The sequence below is a fragment of the Cataglyphis hispanica genome, chromosome 3 (assembly GCF_021464435.1).
Source record: "Cataglyphis hispanica isolate Lineage 1 chromosome 3, ULB_Chis1_1.0, whole genome shotgun sequence".
Lineage (NCBI taxonomy): Eukaryota > Metazoa > Arthropoda > Insecta > Hymenoptera > Formicidae > Cataglyphis > Cataglyphis hispanica.
This window is the reverse complement of record NC_065956.1, coordinates 7,706,572-7,721,422: the sequence shown is the minus strand read 5'-3', so window position 1 is coordinate 7,721,422 and position 14,851 is coordinate 7,706,572. Positions and strand designations below refer to the sequence as shown.

Below are 14,851 nucleotides of genomic sequence, written 5' to 3'. Positions count from 1 at the left end.
GACAATCACGCTATCCTTATTCCTTTAGTGTATCGTTTTATCGGCCGAGGTCACATGCACTATGCACTATAGGTTTGGTATATTTGATTGAATGATATTTCTCTTCTTGCAAATTTATATTATGTCTATACACATTTACCCATGTATCATATAATTTCAAATTACATATAAACGAAAATGTTGTTAAAATAAATTTGCAGATTAATACAATTTTTTATATGCTATTTTATTTCCTTATTGAGGTATTAAATTGCGTAGGTAGCTTAGTATGTACTCTGTATCTTTCATTAAAATTGCTTGTCTGGGATACTTGAAACAATTTCCAGACAATGATATATTCCTGAAAAAAATATATTTATAAATGATCATAATGTTGTATAAAAATGAATTTGCAGATATGATGCTAGAATTAAAAAAAAAAGAATATCCAAATAAGTATATTTTAAGATATGAAATATTTGTTACCTTAGGTTTTTTAAGTTACCAAGTTCAGGTGGCACATGAGCAATGTTATTATTTGCCAGATTTAAGATGGCTAGCTTTTTTAATTTTTCTAAAGATGAAACATCTATTGTTGCAATTACGTTATCATTAGCAATTAAACTTTCCAAAGATACAACATCATAAATAGCTTCTGGTATGTCAGTAAATCTATAGAAATTTATATTATAAGAAAATGATAAAAAAATATACAAAATAGATACATGTATAAATTTATATCTTAAAAAAGATATTTTGCAAACAAATTGCATAAATCTCTCTATCAATATTATGTTTATAATACCTGTTGAATGAAAGATCAACATGTTGCAAATATCTTAGGTGACTAATGCTCAATGGTAAAGATTTTAAATAATTTTTACTTATGTCTAAAACTTGTAGATATTTGTACTTTTCACCAATCCATTCAGGTAAGTGTGTTAAATGATTTGAAGTTAATTTCAGATCTATCACTGTAGTGACTATTGACATTTTGTCAGATAATTCTGATAATTTGTTCCTACTTAAATCAATGGTCGTGATAGAAGCTTCAATTGCATTTTCTAAGACTTCTTCTGGTAAGTCCAGAAGATTTTGGCCAGCTAAGCTGAGCAGTTTTGTATTCTTCATCATATATCTGTATATCATTATATACATTTAATTTCATTCAGTATTGTTAAATATCATTATTGTCAAATTGAATAACATACAACACAAACATACATTTTCAATATTCTATAGATATTTTTTTTAAATATAATAAATATATTTAAAAAATGATTACACATACACACAATTAATAGAATTAATTAATATTTACATACTTATCAGGGTAAATGCTAACATTAGTACTAGATTGTAATAATCCTCTGGTATTTATATTTGTACTATCTGTAATCTGACGTATGTGTGTCAAGATCCGAGGTGTACCACATTGGATTATATCTGCTCTTATGTTTTTTATATTATTCCCTTTAATTGCGAACTGTTTTAGATTGGGCAATATGCCGATGCAGAAAGGTACTCTGTAAAAATATATTAATAATCCATTTATAACAAATAGTTTAAATATATAAAATAATTCAAACAAAAGAAAATATATATATAAAACATACAAAGATATATTATTATGTGATAAATCAAGAACTTCTAAATTTATTAATTTGATTGTCTCTTCAGGTATTACTTCAATTTTATTATTTTGTAATGTAAGCTTTTTTAAATATCCTGCTGTTTCTAAGCATTGCGAATCAATCTCCTGCAAGTCAAAAGAAAAAATTATCTTGATAAAACATTTTATACATAAAGTTGAATTTTGATCTCAATTTAATCTATAATATAAATGTACATTAACACATACAGGAATGTTATTGTTATCCAAATGCAATACTGTTAAAGCTGAACAACCTGATATGTTCGGAAATTTCTTCAAATTGTTGGATTGCAACATAATTTTTTCTGCTTTTCGTAATTCACCTAATGGTGGTAATATCTCCAACTGATTAAAGCTCACATCAAATATTTTTAATGCTATTCATATCAAAATATAATATAAACATTGATAAAATAGTAAAATAATTATTGAAAAATATAGACTGCTTCATTGTTAATGTAAAACTTACATCTCATATTCGTTATATCCGGTGGTAACTCTTTAATCATATTGTGACTTAAATTTAATGTAATTAATCGCACTAAATATCCCATTCCAATAGGTAATTTACTTAAATTATTATATGATAAATCCTAAAAAAAGATTCACATATAGATATACTCATCTATTTAAGAAATTCTTTTCATATTTATATGTACAATTTAATGAAATATATATTACCATACAAGTCAACATAATTAAATTCCCAATCTTAGAATCAAGTATACTTATGTGATTATTCTTTATGTATAATTCACATAATTCTTCCAACATATAAAATTGAGGAGGTAAATTTTCTAGCTTATTATCTGATATATTTAGTACTTTTAATTTATGCAGAGACCCAATCTCAGATGGTAGTTCTTCCAGTAAATTGTTGTGCAACTAAAGATGCCATATATATTAATATTTATGATAAAATAGAAAAATATTGAAACTGCTATATGTCTGCACATTTAAAATCATACAAATGTGCATACTAATTTGCATAGCAAATTATTTATACATACATTTAAATTATTCAATTCTGTTAAAAATCGTATTTTATCATCTATTACAGTTAGGCTGTTGGAACTGAGATCTAAAACTCTTAATGGTTCTTGTTCCCACCATCGTTCTTCTTTATGTTCGTAATCAAGTTCAAAATGTAAATTGCGTAATTCTTCTTCTGTTAAATCATTTATATTCCATACTTTGTCAGGTACTGTAATGTTAATTCAGGATTCTGTCTTTTTATATTACAATATTATTTTCCTATTGAATTTTCAATCAAGATATTTAAATTGACTTACCTGAGATTGCAAATGAACTTATTTTTCAGTTACTTTCAATGTTTCTGACAATATATATGATCAGTTCTATTACACTTTATTTTAGCAAAGCGTGCAAAGCAATTTGTGATAATGACTTTTATATAATACTAAGTATATATTTAATTCAATAATAAGTATAAATTTCTCTATATGGCATATATTGCAAAGCATTTTTAAAATATTATGTACATATAACATTGATTAAATAATAAAGATTAAACTTATAAGTTCAATGTATAATATATATATTTTTCGTTGCAATTTAGAATTTTGACATTTGTAATTTATAATTTCGCATAACTTAAAAAAAAAAAAGAAATACAAATGACACATAAAATCAGATTTATTTAAGATTCTCCATGACCTTACAATATTAATTAAATTATTGATAGATAAAATATTTATACAAGATGTTAGATTTATTGCACTATCGCTTGTTTAAAACTTAATACAATACACTTTATATAATATAAAAGTTTTAACATATATCTTATAACATTCCAAATATAATCTTATATGATACAATAACGAATAATATTATGCATATTTCATTTCTTTGCATTCTCATCTGCAAATTTGTCATGTACACCATAACATCAAAATTTATTATAATCACCAAGCAAATAATTAACAAACAAAAATAAGGTCTAAAATATTTTCTAGAAGATGAAAATTGATTTCTGAAGATGAAATTGGTTTTCTAGAAGATTGAAAATACCTGTGATAAACATTTTAACATGAATGCATCATTAACAAACATGCACATCCGATTACGAATATAAGCTCTTACATTGATTTGAATAAAGCATGCTTGAAATAATTGTGCGCTTCATTAACTAAATACATAAATAAAAATTTATGAATAAAATATATCAACATCCGATTTCTAAGTTTTAAGATGAATATGCACAGATTGTATTTACAAATATGTATACCCGTAGACAATCCTTTCGACGAGAGATTCAATTGTCCCGTCTTTCTCGCTCGTATAATAATACTTTTCGACAATTCGGCATTATCGTCGTTTTTAGTGCGCTGCTTAAATACTGCCAAATGATTGCTCTTCTTCTTGATGCCGCTCATGTCGAAGTATCTGTCTCAGAGGAAAATTCACCTATGATGCGAATAAGCTGAATAAACTAAGCGGAACATGATTTTTTTACGCGTAATCGTTCACGTCACGGATCAGTTACAGATGAGCTAAATTGAGCTGAATAAATTAGAACATGGCTATTTCACGCGTAAGAATGATCGCGACATGCGTATAAAAGATTGTTGTTTGCGTTAGTTAGAAAGAAAAATAAGAGAGAAAAAAAAATGCGCTCTCTAACGCTCTTTCGGAGAATATTGTAATCAATTACTACACCGATATCACCGCGGTTGTATCGATATGTTACTTACCGAGTTACCCACCGAATACTTATCGGCCACGTAGTTTCGCACATGTCCACGTTTTAGTTGACGTCACATTGAACATAAGCGTTTTATCGGGGGGTGGGGGGCATGACCAAGAGAATACACGAAGAAAAAAAATATTCGCGGTAATTCGCTATCCGTTTCTCTAAACAGTTGGCAGAATTTGTTATACGTATGTGGCGTGCGGTATAGTTTTCGTCGACGGCGTCCGTTCTCGGGGAAGGAGGATATACGTACGAGAGGAAATACGTATCTTGTACCGTTGAGGATAGACGAGGCCGCGATTACACGATCTGGCGATAACGAGGATAGCGACGTGAGGTGATTTCCCTCTCGCGCGTCCCGGATTACTTTCGATCCTGATTCGAGATCGAATCTCCCGAGCTCGGTAGCAACGCGGGTTTTTTTTCCTCCTCTCTCTCTCTCTCTTCCTCGAGGGGCGACTCGGCGGTCGCGCCCGAAGTCTTTCCACCAACGGTCGCGACACAAACACAGAGATTGCGGAGTCGAGGAGGTTAAGGGGACGGCACGAGCGGGAGGACGCGCCGTCCATCACCATGAAGCTCGTCGACCACGTGGTGAGGAGCTTCAAGGTGGCGAAAATATTTCGCGAGAACTCGGATCGGATAAACAGCATCGACTTCTCGCCGAACGGCGACACCTTGATCTCCTGCTCGGAGGACGATCAGATCGTGATATACGATTGCGAGAAGGGGACGCAGGTACGGACCGTCAACTCCAAGAAGTACGGCGTCGATCTGATACACTTCACTCATGCGAAGAACACCGCGATTCATAGCAGCACCAAGGTCGATGACACGATCCGTTATCTCAGTCTGCACGATAACAAGTATATACGATACTTTCCAGGTCATTCGAAAAAGGTAGTATCTCTATGTATCAGTCCTATCGAAGATACTTTTCTCTCCGGTTCCTTAGACAAATCTCTAAGATTATGGGATCTTCGCTCACCGAATTGCCATGGAGTCATGAATGTCTCGGGACGGCCGGTCGCAGCTTATGATCCCGAGGGTCTGATCTTCGCGGCTGGAGTCAATTCGGAGAGCATCAAGCTGTATGATCTACGCAGTTTCGACAAAGGACCCTTTGTCACCTTTAAGCTCTCTCAGGAGAAAGAATGCGATTGGACAGGATTGAAGTTCAGCAGGGATGGCAAGACCATCCTGATCTCTACCAACGGTAGTACAATTCGTTTAATAGATGCTTTTCATGGTACACCCTTACAGACTTTTGCCGGATACCTGAATAACAAGGGAATCGCCATAGAGGCCAGTTTTAGTCCGGATTCGCAATTTGTGTTTAGTGGATCTACGGATGGTAGGGTTCACGTGTGGAACGCAGAGACTGGTTACAAAGTTTGCGTGCTGAACGGTGATCATCCAGCGCCAGTACAGTGTATCCAATTCAATCCTAAATACATGATGCTAGCATCAGCATGCACCAATATGGCTTTCTGGTTACCTACTGTCGATGAAAGTGCATAAGACTAATTTATAAGAAATACTGAGCAATGTTGGAAAATATCGCTCGTCTATTTTGTGCAAGAGAGAAAGGGAGACAGAGAGGTGCGAGAAGAGAGCCAGAGGGAATAACAGCTAACTAAGGCAGCAGGAATGTGTACTTGATCGAGCAAATATATTTACATTGCAGTTGCATTACGTGTACAGAAAGAAACAACTGTTGTATGACGCACTAGTTTCAGGAACGTATCCGAAAGAGCGAACGACAAATCGCGGGAGAATAGCTGGATCGTCGCTCGCTCGCGCTTCATATAATGGAATATCATGCACCTTTTTCATCTATTATCATCGTCATTGTCTCTTGTTTTCATTATAACAATCTATTATCAGCTTAGCGATAGTAGAAAGATTGCCAATTCCATCGTCTTCAACAAAAAGTTCGAATGTGTCTCCTATATGTATATAGCTTCTTCCGGTGTACCTATGTGTAATGTTTAACGAGTCTGGAACAAAATCTATTGTATATCGGAAGAGGTGATTTTTGTATTTTGTGTATTTTGTATCCATTTCCGGGCAATTAAATTACATGATATTGCCGATAAAATGTTCATTATTATTCAGGACGACGCAAATGTTACATTATCGTTACACATTTAATACTTCACATTTTTTATAACTCTGGTCTCTCGCGTGCATTATCTCGGAAATAGGATTAGAATGATTAATTTAAGAATTATAAAAAGGTGTATGAGAATGATTACCAAATAGTCATTCGAAATCTGTGATTAATTACGATTTTTCGATTGATCTGATTCGCATGGCCGTATATAGGATAACGTTGATTTGATGAAGTTGAAAAGCATGTTATTATCGCGACGCATTAATAACTTTATTTGGATGTAAGTGATCACTTATAATCTTATGATTCATCAACTTTCAATTCTTTTTATCTCTATCGTTCACGCGTTTAATGATATGTATGTAAAAACGTACTTATAGATAATTCTAACTAATATGTCGAGATAACAGTTATTATATGCGAAAGGAAAGTTTAGAATTGGCATATTTAGCTTTAAATGTGCGGTGCATAGAATATCGTCTGTTAAAGCCCATGTAAACGTATGATAGGTATCGAAATCTTTCTCGCTTCTGTATACGGCTATGTCTAATCGTTGTATGTATAGATTGTCAATAATACGCTTTATACACACCAGCGAAAACGAGTCGAAAACGTATTTATCATATATGTGATGGATTCCAGGCATCAATGATCAAAGATGACAAAGAAGAGAGAGACAAATAATCACCAATATCGCGCATAGAAAAAAATATCGTTGTCACTTTTAAATACATTGCGTTCGAGAAAATACAACGATCATTCCAAGAACGATCGGAACAATGTTTCTCTCGCATATTTTTATCTGTAAATGGAGACGATCATGATAATTGTATTTGGTCATCATCATCTCCATTCATTATCGAAAACATTGTACTCTCGAAGACGTAATTTAGATATGTGACGAACGATAGAGCGATCGATTTTATTTATTTTGCACGATAATAAGTCCCCGTTATATAATATCGATCATAACTCGATCACAACTACAATCTTAATGAAACAGGGCAAAAGAAAAAAAAATGAAGTAAAAAGAGAAGAATAACATTGCGAATTTCTACGAATCATCGCACGATAAATAAACTGTTGCGGTGTATATCTGTCGTGGACACGTATATAAACAATCGTGAATAATAAAATAACAAACTATCGCATGCAAATTATCGTAGGTACGGTATTGTTTTTAATCTACATGCGTGGAACACCGGCGGGCCGGGTAAGAAGTTACATTCGATGTTTTCGTAGGAGTAAATGCATATTCTCTTTTTATCTTTATAGATGCTATTGAATATATCTCACATGAATAATATATATATATATATATATATATATATATATATATATATATATTTTTGCCTCCGTAAGCCGGAACGAAATGGGCGAGCGTCGTCATTCAACTTTGTTTTCGTATAAAAAAAATGAAAAAAGAAAAAGAAATGTCTATTGCGCTGCTTGTTAGATGCATGTACGAATGTTACACGATTGTTCGAAACTGCACGTAACAAATTTGTTATGTAGCACCGTATAATGCAGATGCTATTCGATGCCTCCTTTTTTCTCGCGCGATAATTTTTGCAAAGCTCTGGATCTTATACTTTCCATATTTTTGCCGGCCATTTTTACGTACGGCAAAACGCGTTTCCACTCGACCGATTTGCTCGATCTATATTCAATCGCCGCTCCTGTTTCCATTCGTATATGTATATAATATATAGTAGTATTTACACACACACACTACACATTATATTTCTTGTAGAGTTTCTACACATCTGCGCGCGTTTAACATATTTTGTGCAAGAGTATGTATGGTTAATGATATTTTATTCGATAGATGCATGTGTTTCTGTGTACATGAGTGAGCGAGCGAACGGTTAATAGCGTGCTCTCCGTGCGAATGATTATATGTTTTTTATATACGTATTTGCGTATATGCCTGTCTTTTGCGATGTATGCAAGTCTATCTGAATGTATGCAACCTGTATGGGCGAGAATATGTCTCCTGCGCTGTAAAATAGTATTTTTTTATAACATGACGACACGGTGGCGCGTGAAAATCGTATCGATGGGGGGCGAATTTGCGCGAGATGATATTTCTCACGTACACTTCCGTAAAAGGAAAAGCTATTTGAAAGAAGTGTGTACAAAGACTTCGACCCTTTAGCCGGTGTGATATCCGATTTCCAACGAATTTTCAAACTTCGCATATGTATTTTACGCAAATGCCACTAATTTAAATATTCAAAATTAGATTTTATATGATTATGAAAAAAAAATTGTCTGATGTTTTTAATTGTGTGTATGTGTAACGTTATCTCTATCCCTTCATATCTCTTAGAATATACTAATGCGTATCTACAAGCAGATGCTTTAAATTATAAACATTTATTATATTTATAATTTAAAGCAAAGGGATAAAACGTAACACGAATATACGTTTACGAGAAACATATAATATCACGTTGTACATTAAATTCTTTCATTGAAATTATAATTATGTGCGCTATTACGATTGTCAATTAATTATTCATAGCCGCTTTTTGCTCATCGAGCGATGCATTGAAATTACTCATCAGTCTTCTATGAAAATGTATATTTTGTACTACTTTTTTTTTTACATATGGACGCTATGTGAGAAAGGGGTCGAAGATCGATGTTGACTCATCTCGTATCACTACGAAAGATCCACGTATTTAGATTAAACACACAATTCGATGCACGTCATACTGCCAACCAACCGAGCGAGTGTCTGATCGCGGACCCGCGCCTTCAATTTCGTTCGATGCCGAATTATTAAGAATCCTTCGAAATCGAGTGATGGACTGTGCTACTATTACTACTATTATTATGCTATGTTAAGCGTGTAAATCACGGGTTTTCGAAGCCCTACCCGCGACAGTGATCGACCAGCCCGATTAACAACCTGTAGACCTATTGTAGACGCGCGAAAATACGAAGAACTGTGTTCCCTTATTCAGAATAGAAATGGATACGCATAATGATGATAAATTGTATATACTCTGAAAAAAAGAACGAAATACAGTCACGTTAGACACTCGTGTTTCGTACAAAAGTAGTTTACATCGTGTATGAGGAATCGTCTATAAAACATCGTTTTGTGTATATAGCCAAATGAAGCCAAGCCTCTGTAGTTTCTTACATGTCGTAATCGATGATGTCTTTTCTACCGAATAAATTCGCGATGGGTCTCAAGATGATTCGTGATTTTTGGCGAACTGAATTACTATGATGCAGGATGATCATCTCACGTGATATGTAAAACCTATCGCTGCATAAGACAGTGTATCCGTGTTCAATTAAAGAGCCTGATTATTTCCAATTTCGGCGCGTTTGACGTGCGCTATAATAACGTGATTATACGCCCCTCTATCATCAGTTCAGTACGGTCATTTAACATAGGAATTTAGAGTCTGGATTTAATTTAAGATAAATGTATGTGCAAGTGAGAAAGAGAGAGAAAGTGAGATTTAAAATCCGAGGAAAATTATTCGCAAATTTAAAATACGCTTCGAAAGAAGATGGTTCTCTCGAGTTGAATAACAACTCTTTTTATTGCAACCGCTTGCATTTGAAAAGCATGATGTATCTTGTAATGAAAAAAAAAAAAACATTCAATTTCGTAACTTTTCTAAATTCCTACGTTAAATTCTCGTATGAATTGTTTTCGATAGTCAAGACAGAACGAGAAGGTCACCTCCACGCTCATCGTTGATCTTGGCTCTCGAGTTGCGTGATTGGTATCGGGAGGGCTTCGTACCGATTGTCACAAGTTGCTATATACACTTTGGAGCATTAGAAACGTATGACGACGCGTTGTAATTGGAGCGATTCGAATAATCACGCACTACGATAACTAACGAAACGATATGTATGTGTGTATTTTCGTCTATTGAAAGCATACGAGAAGTTAAAGAGTACATAGATTTTTTTGTTGCATTTTATTTTTATGTTAAGAAAAAAACATGAATTTTTCTTCTGCTACTAATTTGTAATTTAAAAATTGCAAAAATTATCAAAATTACTTGACTTGATCCGGTGTGCGTACTGTGTTCATCAGTTATAAATAACTTCATATATTTAGTATATGAAGAAAATGATATCGAAGTATCTTCGATATTTCGATATATAGTTTACAATTATTTATTTCTTTTATTTGAATTAAAGATTGTAAAAGAATTTAATTATCTTAAATAAAAAGAATATAACGGACTGATAAAAGCCAAGCGCATAAATTTATTAATTAGACATTTTAGTTCGTTTTGGACCATCTTCAATAATCAAATAAACATAAAAATGACATATAATAAAAAAAATATAAACATGTGAAATGGATGTAAAATTTAAAATTCATTCTATTTATTTAATTATTGAAGATTGTCTAAAACGTCTAATTAATAAATTCACTTAATATCCATTGGGAAGTGTTATTATTTTCTGTGCTTTTTATCTCGCGCTTAGCATTTATTAATCTTTTATACTCTTTTTATTTTTTTTAATATTCAAAAAGTCTTACTGATTTCTATTGTTCACTTATCTTAATTAATGTATTTTTAATTTTTACAAATTCGCATTTATACAGATATTTCATTAATGACGTTTTATTGATTAATATATAAAACCGTTCCAATTTATACTCTTGGGCTGTTTGAAGATAAATAACTATATAAATAAACAGCGATGTAAATTTTCGTCCGCCGACAGTTGATAGTCACACTACATATCAATATATTTGTTAAGACATTTGTTAGATTTCATTTGACAGAAGAGAGATTCTCTCAAGAAGTGTACAAAAAAAGGATACTTTTTATAGATCCTTCTTGGAAATAAATGTCATCTCAATTACTTAATGCACAGGCTACACTGTATTTTTTATTTTTCTGTAAAACCATTCGATTCGAATGCACGAGGCTTTATTCAAAGAATAAAAACACTTTTTTTGTACATCTATTTCTCGTCTTCTCATTTATTTGACTTGCTATTATATGCTTAATATCCATTCATGCATACAATTTGTTTAATAAGTAACAATTTACACCGTAAAAATATAAATAAAATGACGAAAAAATACCAGTTAATTATATAATTATGTATATACATACATATATATTTCTCTTATATGTGCACACCTTTAGAGATATTGCAAAATATTACGTCTTTTTATATAATATATATACGCGAATGCAATCAAGTACGATTCCTATACTTACCATGGAAAAAAAATTTATGACCCTTCACTTTTCTAATGTTTGTATGTGATACAGTGTCTTCACTTCATCTGATATGGCATCCGGTGCCCCAGACATTAGATCTCGCCCCTCCATTGTTTTTGGAAAAGCTATAACATCCCGTATGCTTTTCGCATTGCAAAGTAAGCAAACGAGGCGATCTAAACCTTAAAAAAAATATAAAATAATTGTATTTCATCTTAATTTTCAAATATAAATATAACTAGATAAATAGAAATACCTATAGCTATTCCACCATGAGGTGGAGCTCCATATGTCAAAGCTTCTAGCATATGTGATAATTTTGATTCATCTATGTTCAATATTTTCAATATCTGCCTCTGTAAATTTGCATCATGGATTCGAATGGAACCTCCTGCAATTTCTGATCCATTCATAACCAGATCATAATGCAAACCTCTCACCTACAGCAAAGAAAGATGTGTGACAAAAAATATGACAAATAATTCACATGCCATACCTACACATTTTAATCTCTCACCTTTAACGGATCGGTCGTAAGATATTCCATGTCATCTGAATGAGGTTGCGTAAATGGATGATGCGTTGATTGCAACTTTTTTTCAAATGTGAATAATGGAAAGTCTGCGATCCATACAAATTCGGTTTCAGATGAACGTATCTGTTCACCTTTTGTTTCTATTACATTTGTAAATTCTACACGTAACTTTCCTAAGAGTTTCAACTAAAAGATATATATAATAATTAATACAGTTATTACAGAAACAATTATTTATTATTATTAAGAAAAAGAATCCAAACTTTTTTGTACTCACTGCATTAATTTCATGTCCAATTGCTAATAATATCGCATCTCCTTCCTGTAATTTGCAGTACTGTGATATATCTTCTGCTCCTTTTTTTGAAAATAATTCATCTAACTGAGTTCTCCATAAATTATTTTCAATTTTCAATTGAATTAGCTTTGTTGTATTGAAGTAGTCATTACGAATCTTAGAGAATTCATTTCTGACAGATTTTGTCAAGTATTTCTGCAATATAGAAACTGCATTAACATTATAAAATATAAAGATATATTTAAAAATATAGTTTAAATAAAAACTCACTAATTTATTTGGGAAGATTAACGCGTACACTTTTTGTTTATCATCTTCGAGTTTCATGGTTCTTTTTAATACTGATAAATCAGAGATATGCGTAAGATTTTGTATCTGAAAAACTCGCAACGTTTATTATGCGCGTATGTATATCAAGAAGTAAAAGATATAAAATTCAATATACCAAAATTCTCTTACTAGATACGGTATCCTCAAATCTGGTTTATCAGTACCATACAATTCCATTGCATCTTTATACATCATAAGTTTGAAAGGTACTTTTATAGGATTTAATTCTTCTGGCCATGAATATACCAATAAATTTTCAATCAAATTCATTATTCCGTCCGGATCAACAAATGACATTTCAATGTCTAACTATAACATAACTGATAATAAAATATATTATTTTTATATTTACACAATGTAATTACCTGAGTAAATTCTGGCTGTCTATCATGCCTGACACTCTCATCTCTATAACATCGAGCGATTTGAAAGTATCTATCAAAGCCACCCACCATAAGAAGTTGTTTGAATTGTTGAGGACTCTGTACCAGTGAATAAAAGTTACCTGGTGATCTAGTAGGCACTATAAATTCTTGTGCACCCTGAATAATAAATCCTTTTTATATATTTATGATAGTAAATTAAAAATTAAGCTTTTATACATGAATATATATTTATACATAAAACATACTCCTGGTGTATTTTTAAAAAGAGTTGGTGTCTCAACATCCACAAAATTACACTCATTGATTAAAAATTCTCTCATCTTCGCTATAAAAGAGGAACGCATTCTTAAATTTCTTTGCAATTCAGGATATCTCAATGAAAGATATCTGTATTTCATTTGTTGACTTTCCTTTGCTTTATTATATTCTCTAATAAATATTGGAAGATTGCGTGATGCTATATTTAAAATCTTGATGGACTCTATATATACTTCTATATCACCAGTTTTCATTCTCTTATTCCGCTGATCTTTTGGTCTTGATATAACTTTACCTATTATACTTAAAACACTTTCATGAGATAAATTCTTTACAGTTTCAATCAAATCCTTTCTCTAAAATCAGTATTTTATTAAAATCAGTTTTTTTTTTATTTTATATAAGAAATTTGTCAAATATTTCAATATAGCAACTATTCACTTACATCTTCCGGTATAAGTAACTGTGTTGATCCATAGGTATCTCGCAATATTATAAATTTTCCCATTCTTTGAAATTCCACCCAGCCACTCAATTTTACTTCCTCTCCAACATTTTGTAGTGTCAGTTCACCACATGTATGCGTTCTCAGAACATATCTATTAACTGGCGAAACTCCTTCTTTGATCGTAGGTGTTGATTTGCCAATAACTAAATTATGTATGCAGCCTACCAATTGCGGTGTTTGGTTTTTTAAGAGAAACTAAAATAAAACAAGATTTGAATTTGGAATGTAACATATGTGAAAACATTAACTTTTAAAGTTACAATAAAAATACAATTATATCAAATTTATGCTTTGTAAAATGTTTAAAAAAACTTACATTCACTTTACGGACATTATTCATTATCGGCCGCACATGGCATTTTGCAATGATATTGGTATAACCACTAAATACAATTTTAATTTTGCTAAAGAACATTTTGTTACTAGAGTCTTTAAAAAATGTTCAATCTTTTATTTCATCTATGTGTATATAACATATAAAATTATTATCTCTTCATTCTCTCTTCTCAGTAATGTTTAATTATTTCTCTTTTATAAATGTTATATTTTATAATATGCACAAAAGTAATCTTTTTTTCATTCTAAACACATGCATCGCGTGGATGTAAGTAATGAAAATAAGTTCAGCAAATTCTTCGTACTAACAAAATGTTTTTTTCTCAAAAAACCGATTAATGTTCAGAAAATTTATTACAAATTAATCATCTCTAATGATGTTTCATATACAAATTATGTTAAGAATAATTTGTTTATTCAAAAGTTATATCATATTGAATTGTCTTGAATCATACACTATTTTAGAGCACAAACATTGCAGCATCAGATGCATTCATTCCCTATTGGCTCTAC

The 14,851-nt window shown here is 31.8% G+C and overlaps 3 protein-coding genes across 5 annotated transcripts; 1 reads left to right on the top strand and 2 right to left on the bottom strand.

The window, feature by feature from the left end:
• Positions 1-25: 25 nt before the first annotated feature.
• Positions 26-4,242, bottom strand: LOC126848308 (leucine-rich repeat-containing protein 40-like). 3 transcript variants are annotated; one of them, XM_050589109.1, is made up of 10 exons: positions 3,882-4,242; positions 2,644-2,837; positions 2,315-2,518; positions 2,103-2,226; positions 1,841-2,010; positions 1,596-1,738; positions 1,305-1,505; positions 785-1,117; positions 466-651; positions 26-340 (listed from the first exon to the last, which is right to left on the bottom strand). In XM_050589109.1, exons 1-10 carry the CDS (start codon positions 4,027-4,029, stop codon positions 235-237), a joined length of 1,809 nt encoding a protein of 602 aa, XP_050445066.1. In that variant the 5' UTR covers positions 4,030-4,242; the 3' UTR covers positions 26-234. The 3 variants fall into 3 exon arrangements, with proteins under 3 accessions (XP_050445066.1, XP_050445067.1, XP_050445068.1); XM_050589110.1 differs by having other exon boundaries at positions 1,841-1,956; XM_050589111.1 differs by lacking the exon at positions 26-340 and having other exon boundaries at positions 471-651; positions 864-1,117.
• Positions 4,243-4,489: 247 nt separating this feature from the next.
• LOC126848309 (WD repeat-containing protein 82) lies at positions 4,490-11,424 on the top strand. Its single transcript, XM_050589112.1, has one exon. The coding sequence runs from the start codon at positions 4,920-4,922 to the stop codon at positions 5,865-5,867; it is 948 nt and encodes a 315-aa protein (XP_050445069.1). The 5' UTR covers positions 4,490-4,919; the 3' UTR covers positions 5,868-11,424.
• Positions 11,425-11,641: 217 nt separating this feature from the next.
• LOC126848307 (aspartate--tRNA ligase, mitochondrial) lies at positions 11,642-14,795 on the bottom strand. The gene is made up of 10 exons (XM_050589108.1): positions 14,319-14,795; positions 13,940-14,197; positions 13,482-13,850; positions 13,216-13,392; positions 12,980-13,159; positions 12,791-12,895; positions 12,500-12,715; positions 12,205-12,408; positions 11,944-12,127; positions 11,642-11,869 (listed from the first exon to the last, which is right to left on the bottom strand). Exons 1-10 carry the CDS (start codon positions 14,415-14,417, stop codon positions 11,709-11,711), a joined length of 1,953 nt encoding a protein of 650 aa, XP_050445065.1. The 5' UTR covers positions 14,418-14,795; the 3' UTR covers positions 11,642-11,708.
• Positions 14,796-14,851: the final 56 nt, after the last annotated feature.

Bases quoted from the DNA above. Each gene is read 5' to 3' on its own strand.
- LOC126848307 (XM_050589108.1), bottom strand. From the start codon at position 14,417: ATGTTCTTTAGCAAAATTAAAATTGTATTTAGTGGTTATACCAATATC. The intron at 14,198-14,318 runs GTAAGTTTTTTT...GTTTTATTTTAG, and splicing joins ATAATGTCCGTAAAGTGAAT to TTTCTCTTAAAAAACCAAAC. The intron at 12,716-12,790 runs GTGAGTTTTTAT...TCTATATTGCAG, and splicing joins TAATCTTCCCAAATAAATTA to AAATACTTGACAAAATCTGT.
- LOC126848309 (XM_050589112.1), top strand. From the start codon at position 4,920: ATGAAGCTCGTCGACCACGTGGTGAGGAGCTTCAAGGTGGCGAAAATA.
- LOC126848308 (XM_050589109.1), bottom strand. From the start codon at position 4,029: ATGAGCGGCATCAAGAAGAAGAGCAATCATTTGGCAGTATTTAAGCAG. The intron at 2,838-3,881 runs GTATACATATTT...TTAACATTACAG, and splicing joins GTCGAAAGGATTGTCTACGG to TACCTGACAAAGTATGGAAT. The intron at 652-784 runs GTATTATAAACA...AAATTTCTATAG, and splicing joins GTTGATCTTTCATTCAACAG to ATTTACTGACATACCAGAAG.